Below are 23,128 nucleotides of genomic sequence, written 5' to 3'. Positions count from 1 at the left end.
TCCCCCATTTAGTTTCATTTATTTCCAAAAATTATTGAAAATTCACAAAACTTTTGAGGATTACTACTTTTGTTGAATTTATCAAAAAGTTTAATTGTTTAAATATTACAAACTCTTATAATTTTAAACAAACACATTTAAATAAATTTGTATAACAAAGATACTAAAAAATTTATTTGTTTAATATAATAAAGAAATATTACTCAGAACACGATTTATAGTAAAATTGTTCAACAAATATAAGAGATATTGTTCACTCTAATATTCATCAGTAGACAACCACGTTTACTCTCGACTTTTATAAATACAAATTGTAATAACATTATAAACTAATATTAATGACTTAAGTTAATACTTATTATTAATTGTTATTAAAAATTGTCATAAATATTGATAACAAAGGCACTCAAAACATAAAATTATTTAAAATGGAGTACCACAAACGTAATTACTTTAATAATACCAAAACAGTATAAATTAGTACTATTTATTCAATAAAATATAACAAGAGAGCAACACAATCACACAATTCTTAACAATAATTAAAGCTACGACTAAAAATCAATATAAAACATTGATCATTAATTTATATACAATAATTTAATATTATTGAGCATTAGTGTGTTCTACGCAAAAAATTTATTATTAATTTAATTTCCAAAGTTGCCCTCCGAATGGAATCCTTGGTCGGGATGGGCGCCGTAGTTCACTAATCTAAGTTTACCCTCTTTGTCGTAGAAACCGTAGTGACCTTTGACGATCCCATCGTTGTCCCTCTCTTCGAATCTAAACTGCCTGTTGTGGCTAAAATTAATTAAAAATAATTTATTAATCAGGTTAAACGTTATTAATTATTAAAAATTATTGTGTACTTTTTAAAAAGGCAAATATTTCTTGGTTTGTCAAAAGGCTGTTAAAGATAAATAAGAGTCTTAAATTCATTCATAATAGACTATAATAGTTAGATAGATACAATTTCAAAAATTACTTTTTTAATTATAAGACTTGATTACCCGTAACGTAACTTTTTATAAAACGTTGTCATTTGATATTGCTAAATCACGAAGTAAAATAACTAAGGTGATCTATAAAAACATAAATCTGCGTCATATTTTACGGTTCACTTAATTGAACATTCACATTTTTCAAGAGTATTAATGGATTGTTAACCGTTCTGTCTAAAGAAAACTTTTAGAATATTTATCAAGTATCTATTGCCTTGGCAATTTTGTTATTAAATCAGAAACCTTTAAAGAAATATCAGGAAGACAGTTAACTTTATGATTACAATAAATAATGCAAATGCAATCTTATTTAATCTAGATCAATATGTACCGACATTGACCGGCTTCACAATAAAACTCTGAATTACGCAATATTAGTGTAAATTTCATATGAAAAAAGGAAATAGTAGTTCAAGCATGTGTGTAAGAATTAGTAATAAATCCTGTCAAGAATCGAGAGCAAAATAAATAGCGACTTTGTTAACAATGACATGGTTTATGTTAGTTATGCAAGAGTTGTAAGTAAGTATAAAAATGGTAAACAATCGGAATGTTGATTTTGTGTTAAAATACTAGAAGAGATGAAGAAGGATTATTAAACCACCGTTCATTGTCAACGGCGAACTGAAATCCTCTTACCCAACACGCAGTGTTGTTATAAACAGTTAGTGTGAATGGAAGAATGAAAGGAAAGTTAGTATTAGTTACCCTTTGCCAGTATCGTAACCCCACTTATAACTGTAGGGTCCGGCATGGCCAACCAAATGAAAGTCCACCCTTTCTTCCCCAGAAGCAAGAGACACAGGTATACCTGCGGAAGAAACGATTTCGGCACTCAGACCGGTCTGATACGCAGCATTGTCATCACTAGCAGCCACGTCCGGTTCAGTATCACTAAAATTGAGTTTGGTATGCACCGGATTTGAGGTGGTTTGTACCTGGATTTGTTTTTGGTTCTCCTTTTTGGCTAGTTTCTCGAAACTTTTATGCAGATCTTTCTGCTTCAAAATGTATTCGGCTTCATTGATCGGTTCCAAGGTGATTTCCGTTTTGGGTTTTGAGGAGTATGGTTTTTCTTTGCTGTGGAGGTCTTTGTTGTACTTCTTCGGGTAGGCGTTTGTGGGAAGCTGTTGCTTGGTCAGCAAGGCGGGCACTTCGTAGTAAAACTTGGGATCGTTGTTTGGGTTCCACTGGGTTTCGACTGGGGCAACCAGTTCTTGGGATGGGATGGGAGATTGGTAATAATCTGGCACGTTGGCCACGTATTGTGGTGCCCTGAGATCAGTGCTGGGTTCGGGGCTGTAGAAAGGAACGGACGCCGGCTCTTCCCTCGGAAGTTCGAATGTTAAGGGTAATTGTGGGGGTAATTCGTAGGAGTCCACCGGAGCCTGCTCGTAAGTGTCTGGAGTGTAGCTGGGGACTGCCCCTGCTTCTCTTCGGTATCTTAAGTGGAAGGAGTCGGCGGCATTTGCTACAGAAATTATCCCTATAATTGACACCTGCAATTAAAATGATCAGTTAATCATGGAGCTTACAAAGAATCACCGATATGGCAGATGTAGATTAAAATCTAAACTATTAAGTGTAATAAATTATATCAAAATGCTAAATAAAATGATTGAAATATTCTAATTATCCCAATATGGCTTTATGGAAAACCGAACTGACCTTTCTAATACCTGATTTGATCCAATTACATAAATCACATGGGTTGGAAACAATTAATGTTACACTTTTCTTCTATGAAAATTATTAAAACACTCCCAGTTTCATGTTCGCAAATAGGCGAAGAAACGCCTTAAGAAACGTTCGAAGGTCGCAGTTTTGAATTTGATTTTTTCCACTTTCCCGCACGATTTCCTGCTGACACTGATGACGGAGGCGAATTGAGTATAAAATTGTGAAAAAAATAGTTAACAATGAGCACGTGAATGTATAATGTGTCATTAGCGTTGGTAAACAGAAGCGATGATGGAGTTATCGCTGTTATGTTGTCGTAGGACGGTTGTTAATCTAGATGTAAAAATGATTTACATTGTAATTACTGGACTAAAGGTTAAATAAATATGTGCCTTTCCCTTGGATATTGTAATGTGGCAGTTTCTTCCGTCAGTTTGATGTCTCCACCCACGAAGAACATTCTTCTTAACTATTTAGAGCATTTTTCAATTGATTTATTTAAAAATAGCTATGACTATAGAGTTAAGTAATATAAAATTAAGTAAATATATATGCAATTAAACACATAAAAATATATACAAAATTTTATTTGGATAAATTTAACACCTTGATATTTAACAAAACAAGAATGATCAAAATTTCCAACAAATTAATATATTATAGTTATTATAGAATTAATTAATTAACTGGAAAAGAAAGTAGTGACTGTAAATAACTCAATATATAAAACTATATAAAAAATATTTTAGATAATAAAAATTATAATTCTATATAGGTTAGGGTAATAAAATATTATAAAAATACTAGTAAAAAAATAAATAGCCAATATAACTTTTGTTTTCATCATAAAATTATCATAAAAAATATAAAATAACTTAACACAGAGGCTAATAAATATGTATACTTTTAAATGAATGTTCAATACAAAGTAACAAAATTATGTCTTCATTATTATTGTTAATTAAAACATAATTTATATTCCGATTAATATCTAACATTAAATATAAAATTCCTACACTTAACTACAATACTACAACATTTCCCTGTAATCAGATATTTTCAGCAAATGTTATGTAATTAAAGGAAGTGGTGTATTACACGGATTTCATTTATTAATTTGCACTAAATATTGCATAACATTCTCATTTTTATATAAAAAACGTGAGCAATCAATATTCAAACAAATCTTTCACGGTGTTTTGACATGTTGAATTAATTTATGCCAATGATGTGTAAGCTTAATTGAGAAATTATAAAATTGGGCAAGTAGATTGATGATCTTTTTAGCATTATCTAATTTTATTAACACATGTCATAAATATTCAAGCCTGATTACATTTGGCAGTGCCTCGGGAATGTTTAATTTCCATTATATAATTTGAATAATGAAACTGCACCCAAGTGTCCCCTGAGCAGAGTTTGGCCAAAGGTGATTGTCTCCCAAAAAATGTCACGAATCCAAAAACCGTACCAGACGTGCATGAGAAATTTTTACGGATGAAAAATGGAGAAAGTCTCAAGTTCACTGTTACGATCCACGCGTAACGTCGTCTACTAGAAGATCTGTTAAAAAGTGAAAGGAAACGAAACCGAAAGTAAAAATTTAAATCGCCGATACCACAATATAGGTAAAGGTATCTATTGCGATAAAAATACGTGGAATCTCTTTTGTGTGTGACATTTGGGACGCAACTTACGTAACTCGAATTCGCATTGTGTGACAAAACAATGAGAGTTGTTCATTAACTTTAAAACATTGGGATGTTGGGCTGATTCGTTTTCATTTATTAACAAAGATTTTCTCTAATTGACCTTGTTTTCGCATAAAGGACAATAAAAACAGAAATCAGCATCGATTTCAGTAAAATTTGTAATCATTCAAGTGGATAATAGGCGGCAATAAAGGATTTCATATTCATTGTTTCACATTTGAAGCGAGCCACATACAATAGCTATTGTTTTGTTGTTTTTGTAAACGTTAATTGTAATGCAATTTAAAGTGACAACAAATAAAGAATGATTAGGTGAAAATTTTGTAAACATAAACTAATAATTACCCATTTATTATTTAATAAATAAGTCCTACTTTTATGTGTGTAAGTGGGGAAATGAGCCATTTAAAAAAATCATTAAAATGATTTAAAATGGAAAAAAGCTAATCATAAATTTCCTTTTCTAAAAACAAATTAATGCTTGAATATAATAGATTTATTTTTAATTTCCGCAGGAGTGCAGGAAATTAATACCTCAATGCAAATAATAATTAATCATTTTTGTTAATTAATGGGAGAAATCTGCATTTTGCGATTAATTCAATATAATGAGTGTATAAAAATACAAAGATAATACATATAATTGTTTTGTTTGTGCCACGATTAATTGGAAATTTTAATCAATTCATTTATTAAATTATTAAGTAAATTTAATTAAAACCAAAGGATTTTGTACTATTACCATCTTCAAAGTGTTCATCCATCTTTTCCTCCTCACAATTTATAACAAAAAAAACAGGAGCTACCTTAAAAAACCTTTGACACATTGGAATTCTTCGTAATCAGAAGTTTAATGTGAGTTTTTTATGGGTAATTTAACGCATGATTCAAAGTTTGCATAAGTCGCTTTTAGAAAATTACAGTTTTCATTTATAAACGAGGCCTCGATCGAAAAAATACCACTTGCAGTTGTCTTACTTGAATGACCACGGCATTGTTTAAACGTTTTGTAAAATGTTGCTTTACATCGTTGTAAAACGAAAAGAAAGTAACTGACCGCACACCGGTGTTAATTTGTTAAATACGCGGAAGGAAGTTATTAAATGCTCCAGTTTAATGTTAACACCGTTGTTAATTGGGAATTCGCAAAAGCGTGTCAGACTAATTCAGTTTTTTGGTCCGCACGTCGGGTCGGGGTTACACTTCTGTGCAGCCGTCGAAGTCTCCCGGTTACTTTCTTTTATCCTTAAATTATCGATGTTAGATTCGCTGCATTTCTACGCAACTTCGACATTTTCCTGTTTCGAATGCTGAGAAATGAAAAGAAAGTAACCAAACCACTGTGATCTAATGAATATGCGGAAGGAAATGGCTCTAATGCGAGGTTGGTGTATCTAGATTATTCAAAAAGATATTTATTTATCTGCGTTGCTTAATTTATTTCGTTGCGAAACAATGTGCGATTATTTTAATACCCCATTGTTATTTGCAGCTGAATTATTGGCACATTTAATCAAAGTCCAATATATTGTAGATTGGTTTTTATAGAACTGAACAACAGCATACTAATGAAACTAACTGATGTAATGGAAAGGGTAATATTTCAAAATGTTAAAAAATAAAAATGACTTAAGTACTTTATCAGTGTTTTAACAATAACAATCAGTATTTTCAATAACCAACGTTTAAAAATTTTATCAAATAAAAAACTAATGACATTTTGTAACAATTAATACCTTAATCCTGAAAACATCATTAAGATTTTTAACAACAGAATTTAATTATCAACTAATAATAAAAATAATTATATAATTAAATTAAAAATATTTTTTTAATAATTATGTAAGTTTTGACATTTTAGAGTATGTTAAAAATACAATTCTCAATTTAAAACAAAGGAAAAAATATAAATAAATTATTTAATTACCATTTTATTACACTACTAAATAATTATTTGACATTAGCTAAAAAAGAAAAAAATGTGTAGTAAGCAAAAGTAATTAGTCATTAAATATCAATTTAAATTTTATTGCAAACTCATTAATATTTACCTTATCGTGAAGTAAATGAAATTTAAAGTTATGATAAATAATACAAATTTTCGTTGTATACGCAAATATTCCTGTAAAGAATAAAGACGTTTGTTTGTTTTATTTACAAGTATAATGATCAGTCGCATCCTTGATTCAAATGATCTGAACGATAAAATTGCTGCCGGTTTACTAATTAGGTGCCTGAACAAACTAAAATGCAAATATGGAGACGCAGTTTATTGTTCTTACTGCGACTAATTAGGCACGAATAATTCTTATTGTCACAACAACATAATATTTCCTGTGGTAATAAAGCAATCAAGATTGGAGAATTTGGAAACAAAGATGCACAAAGTGAAAGTTGTGGGGGTGGAATGGAAACCTTAAACTATTTACATCAGACATCAGACATTGATCAATGGGATTTTGTGGCTTTCATGATATTATTAATACACAAATTGTAATGCAACATTAAAATCAATTATTTAAATATTATTAAAATGTATTGATTGTTCAGTGAAAGCAGAAAGGCTGAAGATTGAAAGAGAAAATTAATTAGACGATAATAAAATTGTTATAAGTAACACATATTATAATTTATAATAATATCCAATTTAAAAGCAAACATTTCATGAATTTTTAAAACCTATTGATGTGTACATTTTGCGCAGTTATGAAATACCGATAATTTATTCATAATTGTTAATATTAAATGCAATTTCCTGGCTTAAGTTGCGGTTAAATTGTGTTTAAAATGCATTTGAAAGGAAACTATCGTTATATAAATATTTCTACTTTAAAAATGCATCTCTTCATTCTATTTATAATGTAAATGTTTTACGTAAACAAAATTTACATTTGTAAGACGTGTTTAATTAAAGTTAAAGAAGGAAATAATTAATTTCATAAGTAAGAAAATTAGATAAACTAAATTATTGTAACTTAAATGAATAAAAAAAATTAATTAAAAGTTAATATTAATTACAATATGATCGAGATTGTTTGATCAGTTTCCTTCATTGATAATTTATTCCTGTCCTTCAAAACATAAAAATCTATTCTTCAGCCTAGATTGTAGATTTTTGTCACCACTAAATTTTTTCACCCCAATTAGGTGAATGTTAAGAGCACAGCCACTCACCAGTTTCAATGTAATCGCCATGTTTCTACGAAAACAACACAAACACTAATAACAACAAACGAACAAAATATAAATATAAGTTTTGCTTTCTATACTCACTTATATACCACGGCATTTCTCCCGGTTGGACGCCAGACGAACAGACTTCGACCATTATCGTTTTGCGCTGTACCAATTGTATTTTTTTTTTTTTTCTTTCGTTGCTTAGATTGTTGCCATTTTTTTCTCTTTGGATTTACCGTGCTTATTAAAATTGATTTTTGCCTTATTAAATTGACTTGTTTATTTTTTCTTGTGTTATATGTTTGAAGGTCTCATTTAATAAATTTTATTTACAATATTATATTAATAAAGATACAAATTGAATATAAGAATGTTTGATGAATTTTTACTGAGGCTTTTTATGTACTGACATCCTTAATTTGCACCAACGTTCATTAAAATAGACAATTAAATAGTTTTAGATAATAAATTGTTATTACTATATCGAAAATATTATATGTGAATTAAATAATCTTATTTGTTCTAGGACAGATAATTGAAAATTTCTAATTAAATTTTCATTGAGTCAAAAATAATTATTTTTTATTAATTTATAGTCTATACAATATAGAAACTGCTTTCTTATCTTTACAATGGATAAATTAAATATTAAATAAATTAAAAAAATAATTTAAAATACAAATAATAAATACTTATTCATAGAAAAACAATTTTCTGTACTTTTTATTGTACTTGATGATTCTAAAAAATTATTATTGTTTTTTACTTTCACCCAACATCTATAAAAATAGTCATAAACAATATTTACAAAATGCGAATTTATTATTAATAAATTGTAGTACAATAATTAAATTTAAGAAAATCCCAGCTTCACCAGAACAACAGAATTCTATTAATTATTTAAAATAATTTTAGCCATTGAAAAACGTTTTATTAAATTTAAATTAAAAATTGATTGAACCCAATTATAGATTTAATATCTACTCATTTATTATTCGATACAGTTCTACTTTAGAAAGTTCACCCAATGAATTTTAAGTTTAAAGTTCATCCCATTCTTAGAATTTTTTGGTTGTTTCAAAATGTTAATAAATGTGGTTTATAGTAACATATCTTTATTTATATCTTAATTTTCTTTTATGTATATACTCCCTGTTAATGATATTTGTAATGTGCAATTGTTTCACAAAAGATTAAAAATCAAGGCCTTGTTTTTAAACATTTTATACAATTAATTTTTATAAAAAAAAGGAATGAAGAGGAAGTTGCACACACCACATTCCAATATATTTGTGTTAGTTATTTTAAACTACTTGTTAATTAAGAAAAATGTAACTTCTATACAACTTTTACAATATTATTTTTATTCGTTTAAATTATTTTCGTATATTAATTATACGTATGTACTTTAGACATTTCACATATGTTTAAATATAATTATATTTCTTCTTAATTCATCACTCTTGCCACATTAACACATACTATACTTGGAAGACAAAGAAACGCGGATGATTATTCACACGTGCCAAAAATATGTTAATTAAACGTAATTAAAACTTAATTAAGCGGAAGATTTTATTTATTTAATACATATAATACTTTTTGAATGTCAGACACGTAATAAAAGTGTTTTCCTTCATAACGACATAAAATTAATTTAAATAATGGTAGTGTAAACTTGAAATTGGAAATTTTGCTGATAAAACAAATATGTATATTTGTATTCAGATCTTTAAACCTTGATGTACTATTTGTGATACAGTTGTGGAAGGCCGATACACTTATCAATCATATGGCAGGAATCTTTTTATAGAACAGAACAATGAAAGGCAAATTAATACAATAAACAAAACAGGTGTGGAAGGAATACAAATACGTGAGGGTACCACCATGGATTTCCAATAATTTAACACCGTAGGGAGAAGACTAAATTAATTTTGTATTAAACACCTACACTCAGACATTCTTTAGTAATGCAAAAAGTAAAAGTGAAGTTAATTAATTGCCACCTACATAACCACCAAATAACACACAGTAACATACAAATAAAAATGATTATAGAGGAATAAACCTAAATCAAAATAGCTGTTGCAATTTTGTTTGTATTCTTAATTTAAGCACAAATATTGCGAAAAGTCAACCCACCGAAATTATCCACGAGACTTTCTTATTTTGTTATTTATTACACAAAGCATAAACTTGCACCAAATGGAAATGACTCATGCGACTAGGAAAATTGGAGTGTTAATAGAGTCAACACTACTTTTACTAGTAATAACTATAATTAGCTTTTCGTGATTAATTTCGCAGCCGCGATTATGTTAACTGGTCTTGTTAAAAACTTGCCTTTTTTTAAATTGCTCAGTTTTCATAATTGCCTTTATTATTCTCGTGTAATTTGTAATAAATCAATATGATATTTATGAGTGTGGCTGGGCAAATTATTGTTTTCGTCATGTTTTGTGAATTTCATTTGTACCGAAGTTTCAAAACAATATTTAAATAACAATTGATTATGCAATAGGTTTCATTACTATAATTAATTGATATTTTTTACAAACACCAAATTCTATTGTGTTCGATATTACAGGGGAATTTTATATTATAAATAAAATAAGAAATTATTGCGCATGAAACAATTAACAAATTTCCCAAAATTATAAAGAAAACCTAAAATAAACGTACAATAATTATATTAATTAAATTATTAATTAAATAAAAACAACTTTAGTATTCACAACAAGAAACTGTCAATTTAATAAATATTACACAAAAATAAAATGGAAATAAATTATTTTAATCAGGTTTAATTTTGGTTTATTGGGTATTTATTTCATCATTTAATAATACAAACAAACATTGTTATTATTTAAAATATTAAAATGTTTTTTATTTTCACATAAAAATTATGACGCTCAAAAATTGTCAAAAATTTACTACTTTTAAAAATACTGCACTCTCATCTAGATTACCTTTCTCCTAATTTAGACGTGGAGAGTGAAATTTAATTACTATGCAAATAATATATCAGTATTATTGCCCGGCGCATCCACCACACGTCACACCTGTGACTTATTGGGGGTTGAGAGTAGCTCAGATAAACACAGAATCCACAGCACGTACTACAATCAAAGCCAGTGTATTATTGCTGTATATTTAGTTATACGAGAAACTATATATGCATACATGCATATATAAAATTGTTGTCCCATTAATATAAAGTGCTATTTAGTAAATGAATTAACTAACGTGATACTTTAAGCCTAATAGGTAATAAAAAAAAAACATTTCCTTCTAATTATTTTTGTTAGTTATTTATTCGCAATTTTTCTCATCTAAATGTTACATTCATGACTGTTCAATTACATAAATAAGGAAATAGTTAAACACGCGATTAAAATCAATAAAAAGTTTTGAATTAGATTCGCCTCGGGCACGTTCTGATGCAGATGCTTCGGACACTAATGTACTTTTGTTACATAAAATGATCCAAGGTCATCGTTTAATCTTCATCAATCTTCAAAATAATTCCATTTGTATGTGTGTGCTCTCCGCACAACTCCGAAGCACAAAAGATAAACGTAATTAGTGATCGCGGAAAAAACATTAAAGGCATCAAAAAACCTTGAAGCTAATCATACACTGAGTCAGATTTGCGTACTACGTTATTTATTAGTTTACAAAAATTCGTACCAAAAGGAAACGTGAATTAAAAATAAGTTTATGTAACACTTGGACTAGAAAGTTATGTTCGAGTACTTCTTTTTACTATTAATTTGTCTCGTCGTCGATCAAAGAAAGAGTAAACGGCGAAATGTGAAAGATATTTCCGTATTAATGTTAGGTTTTATTGCTTTTGTGGTCATATAACATTATAGACAATAGATAGTTAACTTAATAGAGTGTATAAAGTTGTGCACACTTCATTAGTTTAGAGAATAATAAAATAATTCTGATCAAATCGTTGAGATTCAAGTCTATCAGGAAATCTAAAAAAATGTGTCCTGTATTTTTGATTATTTTAGTTGAACCATTAAAAAAGTGTTTACCGGATGTACTCAATTTCCGTTTCCAAATCTATCCAATTCGGCATGAAATATTTTATTGTTGAACGGTGTTATTTAATTCTAGTGGGGAAGTAGATTTATTGAAATGAGACCAGTTTCTCTTATTTTATCCTCTCGTACACAATAAACAATATTTGGATCCGATGATTCAATTCTTAAATTATGTAGCTTCCTACCAGTTCTTTGTAATCTCTTCGAGTTGCCAACTGGTTGGAGAAACTCAAATAAATCTTAATCCACAATCGCAGTGAAATTCGTTTGTCCGAATTTGCTACAACAATTCTTAACCTTAACCTACAGATGGTTATATAATTTTTAATAATCGTTACGTGTGACTTAACTATATATATGCAGATATTATTATACACCTTGTTTAACCTGGTTTTCACCAAATTAATTAAATGTGCAAAAAACTTTAATTATAACTTAGGAATCACAATTTAATAAAGATCAATGAACCAATGCATTTGTCTATAACTTAGATTTTCGTATTTAAAAAAATCAAAAACTATAACTAATTATCTAAATTATACGTATATGTTTTTATTTTAATGTCGTGTAAAAAATTAACCTTCAAAAGTTCTCTATGCTTATGTAATTAGGATGAAACATTTTATAATCTGTTGTTTTTATGTATAGACTCATGGTCGCATATCCATTATCAAATGCCATTGATATTTGATGTAACGAAGAGGAAATTTATTAGAAATTAAAATTTTGAGCAATTTCCTGACTATACACAATTTGTATTTATTTAAAATAAATATTTAATGTATGTGTATACATTTATATTTAATTTTTTGAAATAGTGTTTTAATCATTTAAATGTTTAAGTATTTTATTTATTTCTTCTAATAAAACTAACATCCACATTTTAAAATATATATATTGTATTATAAGAAAAACAAATACTTAAATAAAGCAGTGTATATTTAATATTGGAACACATAAAAATTAATAATATTATAGTTGAGAATTTAATAATTAGTCACTGAATTTCTTGTTCCTTTCTTCGACGTATTTATCCCATTGCGACTGATAATAATTTCCAGCAACTGGATTACCCAATTTATATTTTTTGGCGAAGTCACGTATAGAGAAATTTTTTCTATTTGCCCTCGAAAATTCCGTACCTCTTGGCTCCTTAAAGTTCAACTTTTCCTTTTGCTCATACACCAAGAAGACATATCTGAAAATAAGTTTAATGACTTTTAAGTAAATTTCAATAATGTTTGTTACCTATGTAATCCCGTGCCCTTTGGGGGTCCCGAGCTCTGAAATGGATGCAGGACATCTGCTGCAGCAGAATCTATCTCATCTCCAGGAATATTTCCCACCAACCAGTGATTGTACTCTCTAAATTTTGGGTCATCACGACTTGGAGCATCAGGATCTGTCATTGACAAAAGGTAGAATTTGGAATGATCCGCATCCCATGAAACTTCAGGTTTGTTTTTGACTTGGGTGGGTGTCAGTTCTTCGCCGAAGTTCACTTCTACGTCGTTGTCGAAAGTTATGGTCAACTTCGAGGATGGAGCCTCGTCAATCGAGTCCGGAACGATATGGTCATCCAACATCTTCTGGAACAAGTTAATGTAAAAATCTGATATAAAATTAATTTGATAATCCGAGATCTGTTATTTAAAAATATATATACAATCTTATTATAATATGAATTTCTAATGCTTTTTTGATTTATTTGATAATTATTTAATTAATTATCAATTACTAAGTAATTAATTTTATTAATTCAATGATTTAAGAAATTAAAAATAAATACATAATATTTTAAGCCAAATTATATTCGAAATAAGGGGTATTTTCTATTATATTATAATATATTGTTGGTATATAAATAAATATACTGAAAATTTTTCAATAGATTTTGGTATACAAATCTAAAAGCTACAGTTAGCTACTTACATTTGATGAACCAAGTCGACACCAATATACAGTAACAATTTTACTAAATTATAATTACGTCTCACAACAAATAAGTATGAGATAACATTTTGTATTGTGATAACGGATGTAGTCTAAACCACAATAATAAATATCATACCTCTTTGATGTAATTTAATGGTGCACAACTAAATATAATCGTTAAAATAAATATTAATAAAATACTTCTTATTTCTCTAAAGAAATGCATGTTGCAAATATAATTTCGAACTGAACAACTGAGGAAGTCTTCAGTCGAAAGTCGTTTATCCGCAGGCTAAAAGCTAGTTTCTTAATTAAACATAACGGAATTGATAAATATTTTAAACCAAATCTACATAATAAAAGTTACATAACTTAGGTTCCTATATCGATTTTTGTTACTCTTTAATTATTAATTATTATGGATATATGGTAAAATAACTGAGGAAAAAAATATAAGGTGCACACTGGGTTGCCAATTTAATTTCCCACTTATGATATGGTATTATAATTAAAGCAAGTTCTTTATGGAAAAACAATGTATTTGTTAGTAAGAGTTCTACAAGTACATATTTAATAAATTATAGGATCTAACTCCTATTCATTCTGTTTCCCCATCCCCTTCTATGATCATCCTTGAATTCATCTCTTGCCCTCATTCTTGCCAAGTTTTCATCATCATCATCTTCAACTAATTTCTCTTCTTGAGTCTGTTCTTTATCTTCATCAGTGATAGAGAGCCCTGCCAGAGCTTTTTCTTGTAGACTCATGTTTTCAGGTGACTTCTTTTTGTTGGGATCAGGGAAAATACCTACAAAATAATTTACAGTTACAATCACATGTGCAATGTGTGTGTATATAAATACCATCTGCAACTCTTTTATCATAAAATTCCTGAACAGTATAAGTTGGCAAGGAAGGATAACCAGCCCCATAAACAGCTTTTTGAACTTGATCCCTGGTGAGAATAATTGTGGGCATTAGTGGAGCTGGTGGTCTCTTTAAAGGTTTTGAAGAGCCTTCATCCTTCAAATTAGCCATATGTTCCAGGATTGGTTTCTCCATTTCAATACTGTCTAGTTCATCTGTAGCCTCATGTATAAACAATTTAATTAAAGTTAAATAGAAATTTCGTTTTACTTCATCATCAATATTTTCATTATTCATATTTTTCTTCAAATTTTCCAGTTTTGCTTTCAGTTCCTTTTGTTCATTAAATCTCTGGATTTTATTTGCACGAACATTTACTGAAGTTGTTATAATTTCAAGTTCAGTTTTTGGGGTATTCGATTTACTTGTATCAGGATCTTGACTGTGAAAAGCATAATTACTCAAACCATAGTCATTAGTTCGTTTTAGAAAATCTTTGAAATAAATCTCTGAACAGAAGACTATCTGTTTTCGGTCCCCAGAAGTAATTCTCATTGTTAATGATCCTAATAATGCTGGTAACAAAAAGTACTTCAGATCATTTGTTGCAATTTCTTCAATACCTTCATTTGAACTGAACAAATCTGTTATTGATACTAATCTCGTAGATCTTTCAAATATATTTATGGCCTTCTTCACATCCATCTGAAATATAAAATAGTAAAGAAAAATGTCTTAATAAATATTCATTCATTTTTACTTGGAATTCTGGACTGTTGGAAGGTTTTTGATTATTTCCTATTTGATTGTAGAGTTCCAAACCTTCATCAAACAGCGCAGATAAAGTTTGGGCATCTTCCAAATTCTCTTCTCTGATCTGGTTTGACACAGAATCAATCTTATTTGCCATTTTGATTGTAAATTTTAGGTTATGGTTGTGACAAAAGAATAAAAACTAATTGTTGTATGTTATTGTAAATATTTGCAATAGACAACAATTAAATTTATACGTATGACAGAATGGAAAACATTTTAAAATTTGGTCTGCATTTGACACACTGAACGTTGATAAACTGCAAATACAAAAAACCCAAGAGGTGTATACAAAATTTTCTGCGTTATAAATTAGTTATAAATAATATTATTCAAAAATTACATTAACTTCATATCTAGTTTATAAAAAATACAAACATGAATTACACAACCCTGTTTTGATTACAGTTTTCGGAACGCAGTTCGCCTGTAACGGAACTTAACCTCACTTTATGACAGTTGTCTGCCAATGTCAAAATAAGATGGCAGGGATGGCAGTTCGATTCACAAATTTAACGAAAAATTGTTACGGTAATTGTTTATATCCACCACTGTTTTCAAATTCTCACTCATTTAAGAATAATTTCATATTCTCATCTGTATGATATAATCAATATTGTATATAACCTAAATTCGATTACATAATATACAATTAAATTGTAGGGGCCATAGCTCCAGTTCTTGGAAATGGCCAAGTGGCATTCTATTCAGCGCCACCGCCAGGAACACCACCACCCCAGACAAAAACCAAATTTGGACCATTGGCTGATGAAGACCGTATATTTACCAACTTGTATGGTAAACATGAATGGAGGCTTAAAGGCGCCTTGCAACGCGGCGATTGGTATAAAACCAAGGAAATCCTACTTAAAGGATCAGACTGGATAATTAGTAAGAGACTTTCATTATAAATCGAATCAGTGCATGATCAATTCAATTTTTAGATGAAATTAAGGTATCTGGTCTTCGAGGTCGTGGCGGAGCCGGTTTTCCCTCTGGCATGAAATGGTCATTCATGAATAAACCCGACGACGGCCGCCCAAAATATTTAGTAGTAAATGCTGATGAGGGTGAACCTGGAACTTGTAAAGACAGAGAGATTATGAGACATGATCCTCATAAATTGGTTGAAGGTTGTTTAATTGCTGGCAGAGCTATGGGGGCTAAAGCTGCTTATATTTATATTAGAGGAGAGTTTTATAATGAGGCTTCAAACATGCAAGTAGCCATCGCAGAGGTAAGTACTTAGTAACAGGTTACCATTAATGATTAAACCTTTATTCCATTTAAAATATTTCAAAGTGAATATATTAAACTGAAAAAAATACTAATAACTATTATATCACCAACAATTTGAATACAAATTGTTGGATATTAAACACTTTTAACGTGGAACGACGTCTTGTATACTTTTTAGTAATTTCTATTTATCAATGTTTGTAAGTTAAGTTTCCTAAACATATTTTGTTAGTGATCTTATAACATATTTTCAACCATCTTTAATCATCTATTTTGAGGTAAGTTACAATGTAAATTAAGAAATATATTTATACATATTTCTCATAATTTATTATAAGATCCGGTACGTCTATGGCATAATAAATATTGACAAACGTCAAAACTCACCAATTTTGCGATCGGCAAATGTACTCGGCCCTTGATTCGTTTCAAATTTGTAATGCTCATATTTGATGTTTGAAGTTAATCCACCTTCAAAATTATATCAGTATTGATGAATTTAAACTAGCATAGAACTGCGACGATTCTCATTGTTTCCCTATTTGAGTTTTGTGTCTTGATAACTTTCAGGCTTACCAAGCTGGTCTGTTGGGCAAGAATGCGTGCGGCTCCGGTTACGATTTCGACGTGTACATGCATCGAGGCGCCGGCGCTTACATCTGCGGTGAGGAGACCGCCCTTATCGAGTCCATTGAAGGTAAACAGGGTAAGCCACGTCTAAAGCCTCCATTCCCTGCTGATGTCGGTGTTTTTGGCTGTCCCACAACTGTAACCAATGTCGAAACGGTCGCTGTTTCTCCTGTAAGTTATTTTTGTGTTTTTCGATCCCTTATCAATTTTATTTTCCCGGTTTCAGACGATTTGTAGGCGTGGAGGTACGTGGTTCGCCTCATTCGGTAGAACCCGTAACTCTGGAACGAAATTGTTTAACATTTCTGGGCACGTAAATAGACCTTGCACAGTTGAAGAGGAAATGAGTATTCCTTTGAAGGAACTCATCGAACTCCACGCTGGTGGTGTAACTGGGGGCTGGGATAATCTTTTGGCCATCATTCCAGGAGGTTCTTCAACACCTCTTATCCCAAAAAAGTAACACATCAAATTAAATTGTGTTCAAAGTGTTCATTCAATTTGTTGTAGAGTTTGCGAGGATGTGTTGATGGACTTTGACGGTTTAGTAGCAGCTCAAACCAGTTTGGGAACTGCTGCCATTATCGTCATGAATAAACAAACCGATATTGTTAAAGCAATTGCCAGGTTAATCATGTTCTACAAACATGAATCTTGTGGACAATGTACTCCTTGCAGAGAAGGTAAAACATCTCTTCTTAAGTTCTTAAAAATGTAAATTACATCCATTTTTCTAGGAATCAACTGGATGAACAAGATAATGTACAGATTCGTTGATGGCAATGCAAAACCAGAAGAAATCGACATGTTATGGGAGTTGAGCAAACAAATTGAAGGACACACAATCTGTGCTTTGGGTGATGGTGCAGCATGGCCAGTGCAAGGTTTAATCAGACACTTTAGACCAGAATTGGAGGAAAGAATGAGGATTTTCAAACAGAATAACCCAGAAGCAAAGGAATGTGCTAATTAATTAAATTTATATTAAACGTATTTATATTATTAGATTGAATTATATGCTGAAGTCAGTATTTGGATTTAACTTCAGGTCTATTATTACATAACGTTTAATTAAGAAACATCAGTTTATGTAAATATTTGAATTGTGTCCTTTGTTTTATGTAAATACCAATAAATAATTTGATAAGAATTTTCAACAGTTAGCTTCCCAGCCTCATTCAATTAATTGATTAATACTACTTTTCATCAAAATATATTTAGTAAAGATAATGAAACAAAAATAATTATTCCATCAAAACCTTTATTGAGTTACAAAAGTTACAAAACGACACTCTCACACATAATAATATAGTATGCAAATACTTAATTACTAATATTAATGAGGACCAGAAAGTGCTTTGCAACTGCATAGCCCTCTTGATAGAGTTTGTTGCTTTGTTCCATTTTGGAACTTGACAGTAGTATCTGGAGGAATTTTGACACAAAGTTTCAAACATCCTCTGGTTATTATTAAACTTTGCCCATGTTTTTTGTCAAAATCGCTTTTAATTTCAACTAACTCGTCTTTTTTATGAGAAGTAGTTTTTGGACGATGTTTCTGTGGTTGTTCTTCTTTTATTGAGGGCAAGCCTGTTTTTCTTGCAGGAACTGATTTACTTCTAATTCTTCCGGTCGGCTTCTTTTCTGGTTCCCAAGGTATCCTTTCCTCGGGAATCTGGAAGACGGATATTTAATAAAATGTGATTTTTTGTGTTAATAAAGATTACCTGTATATTTTTCTCCCTTTTTGGTCTACAAGCGGAGCATCGCGATTTTCTTGAAGATTCTGCATCAGAGTCAATATCCGATACTCCTGAATCTTCATCTTCAATGGTGTAAATTCCATTATTGTACAAACCAACTCGGTTTAAAAATCTAAATAAAAAAATGTTTATAATAAGATAACTTAATCCTTTAACAAATAATACCCTGGTTGAGGTGTTTTCCAATAATTATCGACGCGATTAGTACGTGTGATATAATTTAACCTTTGCAATAAAAGGAAATTTTCCCACTCAATTTGCTTCGTTCTTTCCTTTTCCTTTTGCTGCTTTTTCAACTTTAAACTAACATGAGGTCGCATTGCAGGAGGTTTATTATCAATAGCAGGGACCGCACTCTGGACCTAACAAAAAATTAATAAATTTGAAGAACAGGAATATCATAAATTTACCTTTCTTCTGTGATATGCGTATTTTCTTTCTTGCCAAGGCCGTGTTAAAATATATTCTTTTTTGGATATCATCTTAAAATATTGTATAACAATAAATTATAAGAGATCTCAGTATGCCTGGTGTTTGTAATCTACGTTGCTAAGCAACAAAATGAATTTACTGGTGGTCATTTTCCATCAATAGATGTCTCCAAGTTTATCTAAAAGTTTTATCAATAGTTTTAAAAATGACACAGCTGTCGGAAGATTTAAGGAAGTTGGCGCAAGATCATCAACCGGAGCCCGAGTCTTCGAGTCAAAATCTTCTAAGCAAATATGGAATACCAATACAAAATCTGGATTTCGCATACATCAACAAATGCGAAAATGTTAAAGAGTTACGAAAAATATACGAAATTTTGCAATCCGGCGAAGAGGGATATTATCCACAGCTGATGAAATGTGCTGAAGACCGATTGGCACTACTTAATCCAAACTGCGACCTATTAAGAAAGGTAACATTAGACAATTAAGTTAGATTCGTCTAAATATTATTTTTTAGAAATGTCCAATAATTAATTTACATGAGTTAGACTCAGAGGAGCAAAAAGCGATATCTTCAGATTTGAAAGATTGGCTTAACGATATCTCCAGAAACAACAAAGAGCTGGAAAATCGTAAATCCAACACAATACATTGTGATACTGATGTTAGACAATGCAAAGATTTAAAATTTAATCAATTGAACAACAAACCAAGCCAGAAACGTATAAACTCCACTGATTACCAATCTTGGGATAAATACGACCCCGATACGGAGATTATGAAACAAGAGTTGGAGGAAGAAAGACTTAAAAAGGAAATGAAACAAAAGGAAGAGGAGGCTAAGGCAAAACCGAAAAAATCTATTACGTTCAATAAATTTTCTACCGAAGCTGAAGCAATTTTTATGTCGAATCGTGAGAGGGAAAAGGGTAATGAATATTTCAAAGTTGGCGACTACGATGAAGCCCTACAATGTTACAATAACAGTATAAAATGTAAAAAGACAATTCACAATTTAAACAACAGAGCCGTCACTTATTTTAAATTGAAAAATTACAACGAAGCGTTAAAAGATTGCGAAGCTGTCCTAGCTTTGGACGGGCACAATGAGAAAGCTTTACTGAGAAAAGCTGAAATTTTAAATTGTTTAGGAAAGCACCTAGAAGCAAATGGAACAGTGAACTCTTTGATAAGGGTCAATCCCAATAATGTTAGAGCTCAAGAATTGTCCAACAGTTTACAGGCAAAATGCGTGGTAGAGAAAAAAAGACCTACACGTATGGTTATTGAAGAAGTATCCGATGATGAAGATGATGATTAATATAATTAATATTATTTTTATGTTATACCTAATTGTTCAATAAAATTTTACCAAGATTTGTGCTTTATTTTCCATAAATGTTAATGTAATCTATAATATAAATATTGGATGAAAAGTTTTAATGACATTGTAACATAATTTAATTTGGGTTTCTCATTATTGCAAAACTTATTACACAGTATTTATTTTTAAAATAATTATTGCAATTATGTTAATGTTGAATCACATCCGCAGATTTCTGTTATCTGACGTGATACGATGCTCGTAATATAGGTCATTCATTAAATTTCGCACTTGATAAAGTGTGATACAAATTTCATAACAACATTGACCTTTTAATATCTCCATAAATACTGACATCCAAAAAGGTTTTATAAAAATTGGAAATATATTAAAATATGTGAACAAAATTGATATTTACTGCCTATGCAGCTGTACCTGCACATGCATTGAAATCAATCTGACTTGGTTTAATTATGCATGGCACGTCGTGTTAATGAAATATCTGTTAGCACATATTTTTAAGTAATATAATGTAACTTTTACCATAAAATGTATGAACAGAAATATGTTTATATTTAAATACATTAAATAAATATAATTGCTATGAAACTTGAAACTTTCCCTCCATTATTTTATTGCTCTAATTATAAAAAATATAAATTCATAAATACAGTTTTAATTTGTACAATTGACACATTTTCCTTTCAAATATCTTCCTTATGATGAAGGGTGTCCTCCCCATTCTCACCCTCCATCAATATTTGAAACTTATTAGATACTTTGCGATAAAAATAACATCTTGACATTAATTCAAGCGAATGATAAAAATATTAATTAGTTTTTTTTTATATAATTTTCCTTGAACGGAGCAGAAGATAATTTATGTTATGCATTTTTAATATCAATTGAAACCGACAAGGCTATAATAAATATTTCAGATCGCTTTATCAGACAAAAAAATCAATAAATCAACATTTATTTATTGTTAATAAGCTAACAGATTGTTACAAGTGCATAAAACATTGAATTGCACAATAAATACGATCCGCGGAGGCAGGCAGGGCACGGTTCATTTTTAATTGCGTCACCTCTGCAGGGCCGTCGCGATGTGGTGCAACAAAAGTTGATTACTGTTGTTTTCTGCACTCGTGGATAGAGCGATTAAAATTCATTTGTACCTTCCAAGGTCGGGATCACATGAACAATATATATGTTGTAATATTCAACGTGAATATTGTTAAATGCTGAAGTAATTAAATTTAAATATGCTTGTGAAATGGATTTTTCTGGCTAATTTTTTTGTTTAATCAATGGATCTTAGTCAACGGTAATTACCAACTTTTTTCTGAATCATATTTAAAGAAAAAATAGTGTTTAAGTGTCCCATTTTTTTTTCCAGAAAATTATAAATGATTAGATAAATAATAATAATTTTTGTAAAAATACTAAAATCAATAAACATTTTAAATTAAAAAATACCTACTTATTTTAAAATAATTTATAAAATATTTACATTTTTATTAAGTGCCTATTAATATTTAAATTTATTCATATTCTGTGATACTGTATGATGTATTCTAGACCTTCAGATTAAAATTAAGCACTTGAGAACCTTCGGATCATTTATTTCATTTGAACTATATGTTTAGCTTTAAAATAAATATTTATTATTTTCGTGACTCCATTAAAAGTAATTGGCGTGAAATTCTAATGAGCTGTGCTTTTAACGATGTATGTGAAATATGATGTAGACATCCTATATATATTTATAAGTAAATTACACATAGTAAAACAGAAGTTATCTTTATACAATGGGCCAAAACTGTACCTGCAAATTCTTGTTTTAAAAACCCTCTATAGGAATTATAATGTACACATTTATACTTGGACTTGCATCTTCAGTGGTGCTAGCTTTGTTTGGATGCACATGATGAATTTCAATTAAACAGATTTGCTACATTCCTGCTGGTTACTGGACACAAATGGATCTAAGGAATAATAATTATATGAAATGTATATTCCTGCAATAGTAATAGTTTATTTCTGGTCTACTGGCTTTTAATTACTACTCTGATGACTATTTAGTAATGAAGGATCCCCTTGCGTGTTAAACTGGTAGAAGTGTTCATTTGGGAATAGACAATTAATGATGGTGCATCCAAATAAACAAAAATCAAGTCATGATTGTCCAAATGAAAACGTTCTTTGTTGCTCAAGTGATGTGTTCTCATCGGTAGCAATTGAAATGTCGGTTTGACCGGTGCTGCACCTGTGACGCACAATTGCTTAATTCGCTCCGATGCAATTACGAATTTGACGCGTTATCCGAACGGTTTTGCGCACATATTCCGAATTTGACAGGTAAAAGGTGTGTGTGCAAGCCGATATAATAAACCTTTTCATTGCGATACTGTTGCGCAAACATCAAGTTTAAGTAATATAATGCCGCAATGCTACATGGTAGATATATCTATCCGGTAATAGCACCTGCT

At 30.1% G+C, this 23,128-nt stretch overlaps 6 protein-coding genes across 9 annotated transcripts; 2 read left to right on the top strand and 4 right to left on the bottom strand.

Annotated features, from left to right (window-relative positions):
* Positions 1-471: 471 nt before the first annotated feature.
* On the bottom strand, positions 472-7,680 carry LOC109594282 (uncharacterized). The gene is made up of 3 exons (XM_020009488.2): positions 7,571-7,680; positions 1,943-2,503; positions 472-804 (listed from the first exon to the last, which is right to left on the bottom strand). The coding sequence occupies exons 1-3, from the start codon at positions 7,589-7,591 to the stop codon at positions 787-789; spliced, it is 600 nt and encodes a 199-aa protein (XP_019865047.1). The 5' UTR covers positions 7,592-7,680; the 3' UTR covers positions 472-786.
* A 4,838-nt stretch (positions 7,681-12,518) lies between these two features.
* On the bottom strand, positions 12,519-13,828 carry LOC109594292 (protein D3). Of its 4 annotated transcripts, none has more exons than XM_020009501.2 (3): positions 13,703-13,828; positions 12,880-13,217; positions 12,519-12,829 (listed from the first exon to the last, which is right to left on the bottom strand). In XM_020009501.2, exons 1-3 carry the CDS (start codon positions 13,790-13,792, stop codon positions 12,625-12,627), a joined length of 633 nt encoding a protein of 210 aa, XP_019865060.2. In that variant the 5' UTR covers positions 13,793-13,828; the 3' UTR covers positions 12,519-12,624. The 4 variants fall into 4 exon arrangements, with proteins under 4 accessions (XP_019865060.2, XP_019865058.2, XP_019865059.2 ...); XM_020009499.2 differs by having other exon boundaries at positions 12,880-13,220; positions 13,703-13,819; XM_020009500.2 differs by having other exon boundaries at positions 12,880-13,220; positions 13,564-13,704.
* A 256-nt stretch (positions 13,829-14,084) lies between these two features.
* On the bottom strand, positions 14,085-15,357 carry LOC109594322 (immunoglobulin-binding protein 1b). The gene is made up of 3 exons (XM_020009534.2): positions 15,194-15,357; positions 14,430-15,138; positions 14,085-14,374 (listed from the first exon to the last, which is right to left on the bottom strand). The coding sequence occupies exons 1-3, from the start codon at positions 15,341-15,343 to the stop codon at positions 14,154-14,156; spliced, it is 1,080 nt and encodes a 359-aa protein (XP_019865093.2). The 5' UTR covers positions 15,344-15,357; the 3' UTR covers positions 14,085-14,153.
* A 142-nt stretch (positions 15,358-15,499) lies between these two features.
* LOC109594320 (NADH dehydrogenase [ubiquinone] flavoprotein 1, mitochondrial) lies at positions 15,500-18,265 on the top strand. The gene is made up of 7 exons (XM_020009532.2): positions 15,500-15,777; positions 15,910-16,137; positions 16,191-16,483; positions 17,056-17,286; positions 17,342-17,574; positions 17,626-17,798; positions 17,853-18,265. The coding sequence occupies exons 1-7, from the start codon at positions 15,699-15,701 to the stop codon at positions 18,086-18,088; spliced, it is 1,473 nt and encodes a 490-aa protein (XP_019865091.1). The 5' UTR covers positions 15,500-15,698; the 3' UTR covers positions 18,089-18,265.
* Positions 18,266-18,359: 94 nt separating this feature from the next.
* Positions 18,360-19,428, bottom strand: LOC109594321 (uncharacterized). The gene is made up of 4 exons (XM_020009533.2): positions 19,289-19,428; positions 19,044-19,240; positions 18,843-18,990; positions 18,360-18,790 (listed from the first exon to the last, which is right to left on the bottom strand). Exons 1-4 carry the CDS (start codon positions 19,358-19,360, stop codon positions 18,452-18,454), a joined length of 756 nt encoding a protein of 251 aa, XP_019865092.1. The 5' UTR covers positions 19,361-19,428; the 3' UTR covers positions 18,360-18,451.
* Positions 19,429-19,498: 70 nt separating this feature from the next.
* LOC109594266 (sperm-associated antigen 1) lies at positions 19,499-20,689 on the top strand. Its single transcript, XM_049965960.1, has 2 exons — positions 19,499-19,782; positions 19,830-20,689. The coding sequence occupies exons 1-2, from the start codon at positions 19,516-19,518 to the stop codon at positions 20,631-20,633; spliced, it is 1,071 nt and encodes a 356-aa protein (XP_049821917.1). The 5' UTR covers positions 19,499-19,515; the 3' UTR covers positions 20,634-20,689.
* The last annotated feature ends 2,439 nt before the right edge of the window (positions 20,690-23,128 follow it).

The sequence above is a fragment of the Aethina tumida genome, chromosome 4 (assembly GCF_024364675.1).
Source record: "Aethina tumida isolate Nest 87 chromosome 4, icAetTumi1.1, whole genome shotgun sequence".
In the NCBI taxonomy this organism is placed as follows: Eukaryota; Metazoa; Arthropoda; class Insecta; order Coleoptera; family Nitidulidae; genus Aethina; species Aethina tumida.
This window is presented reverse-complemented; position numbering and strand designations above follow the sequence as displayed.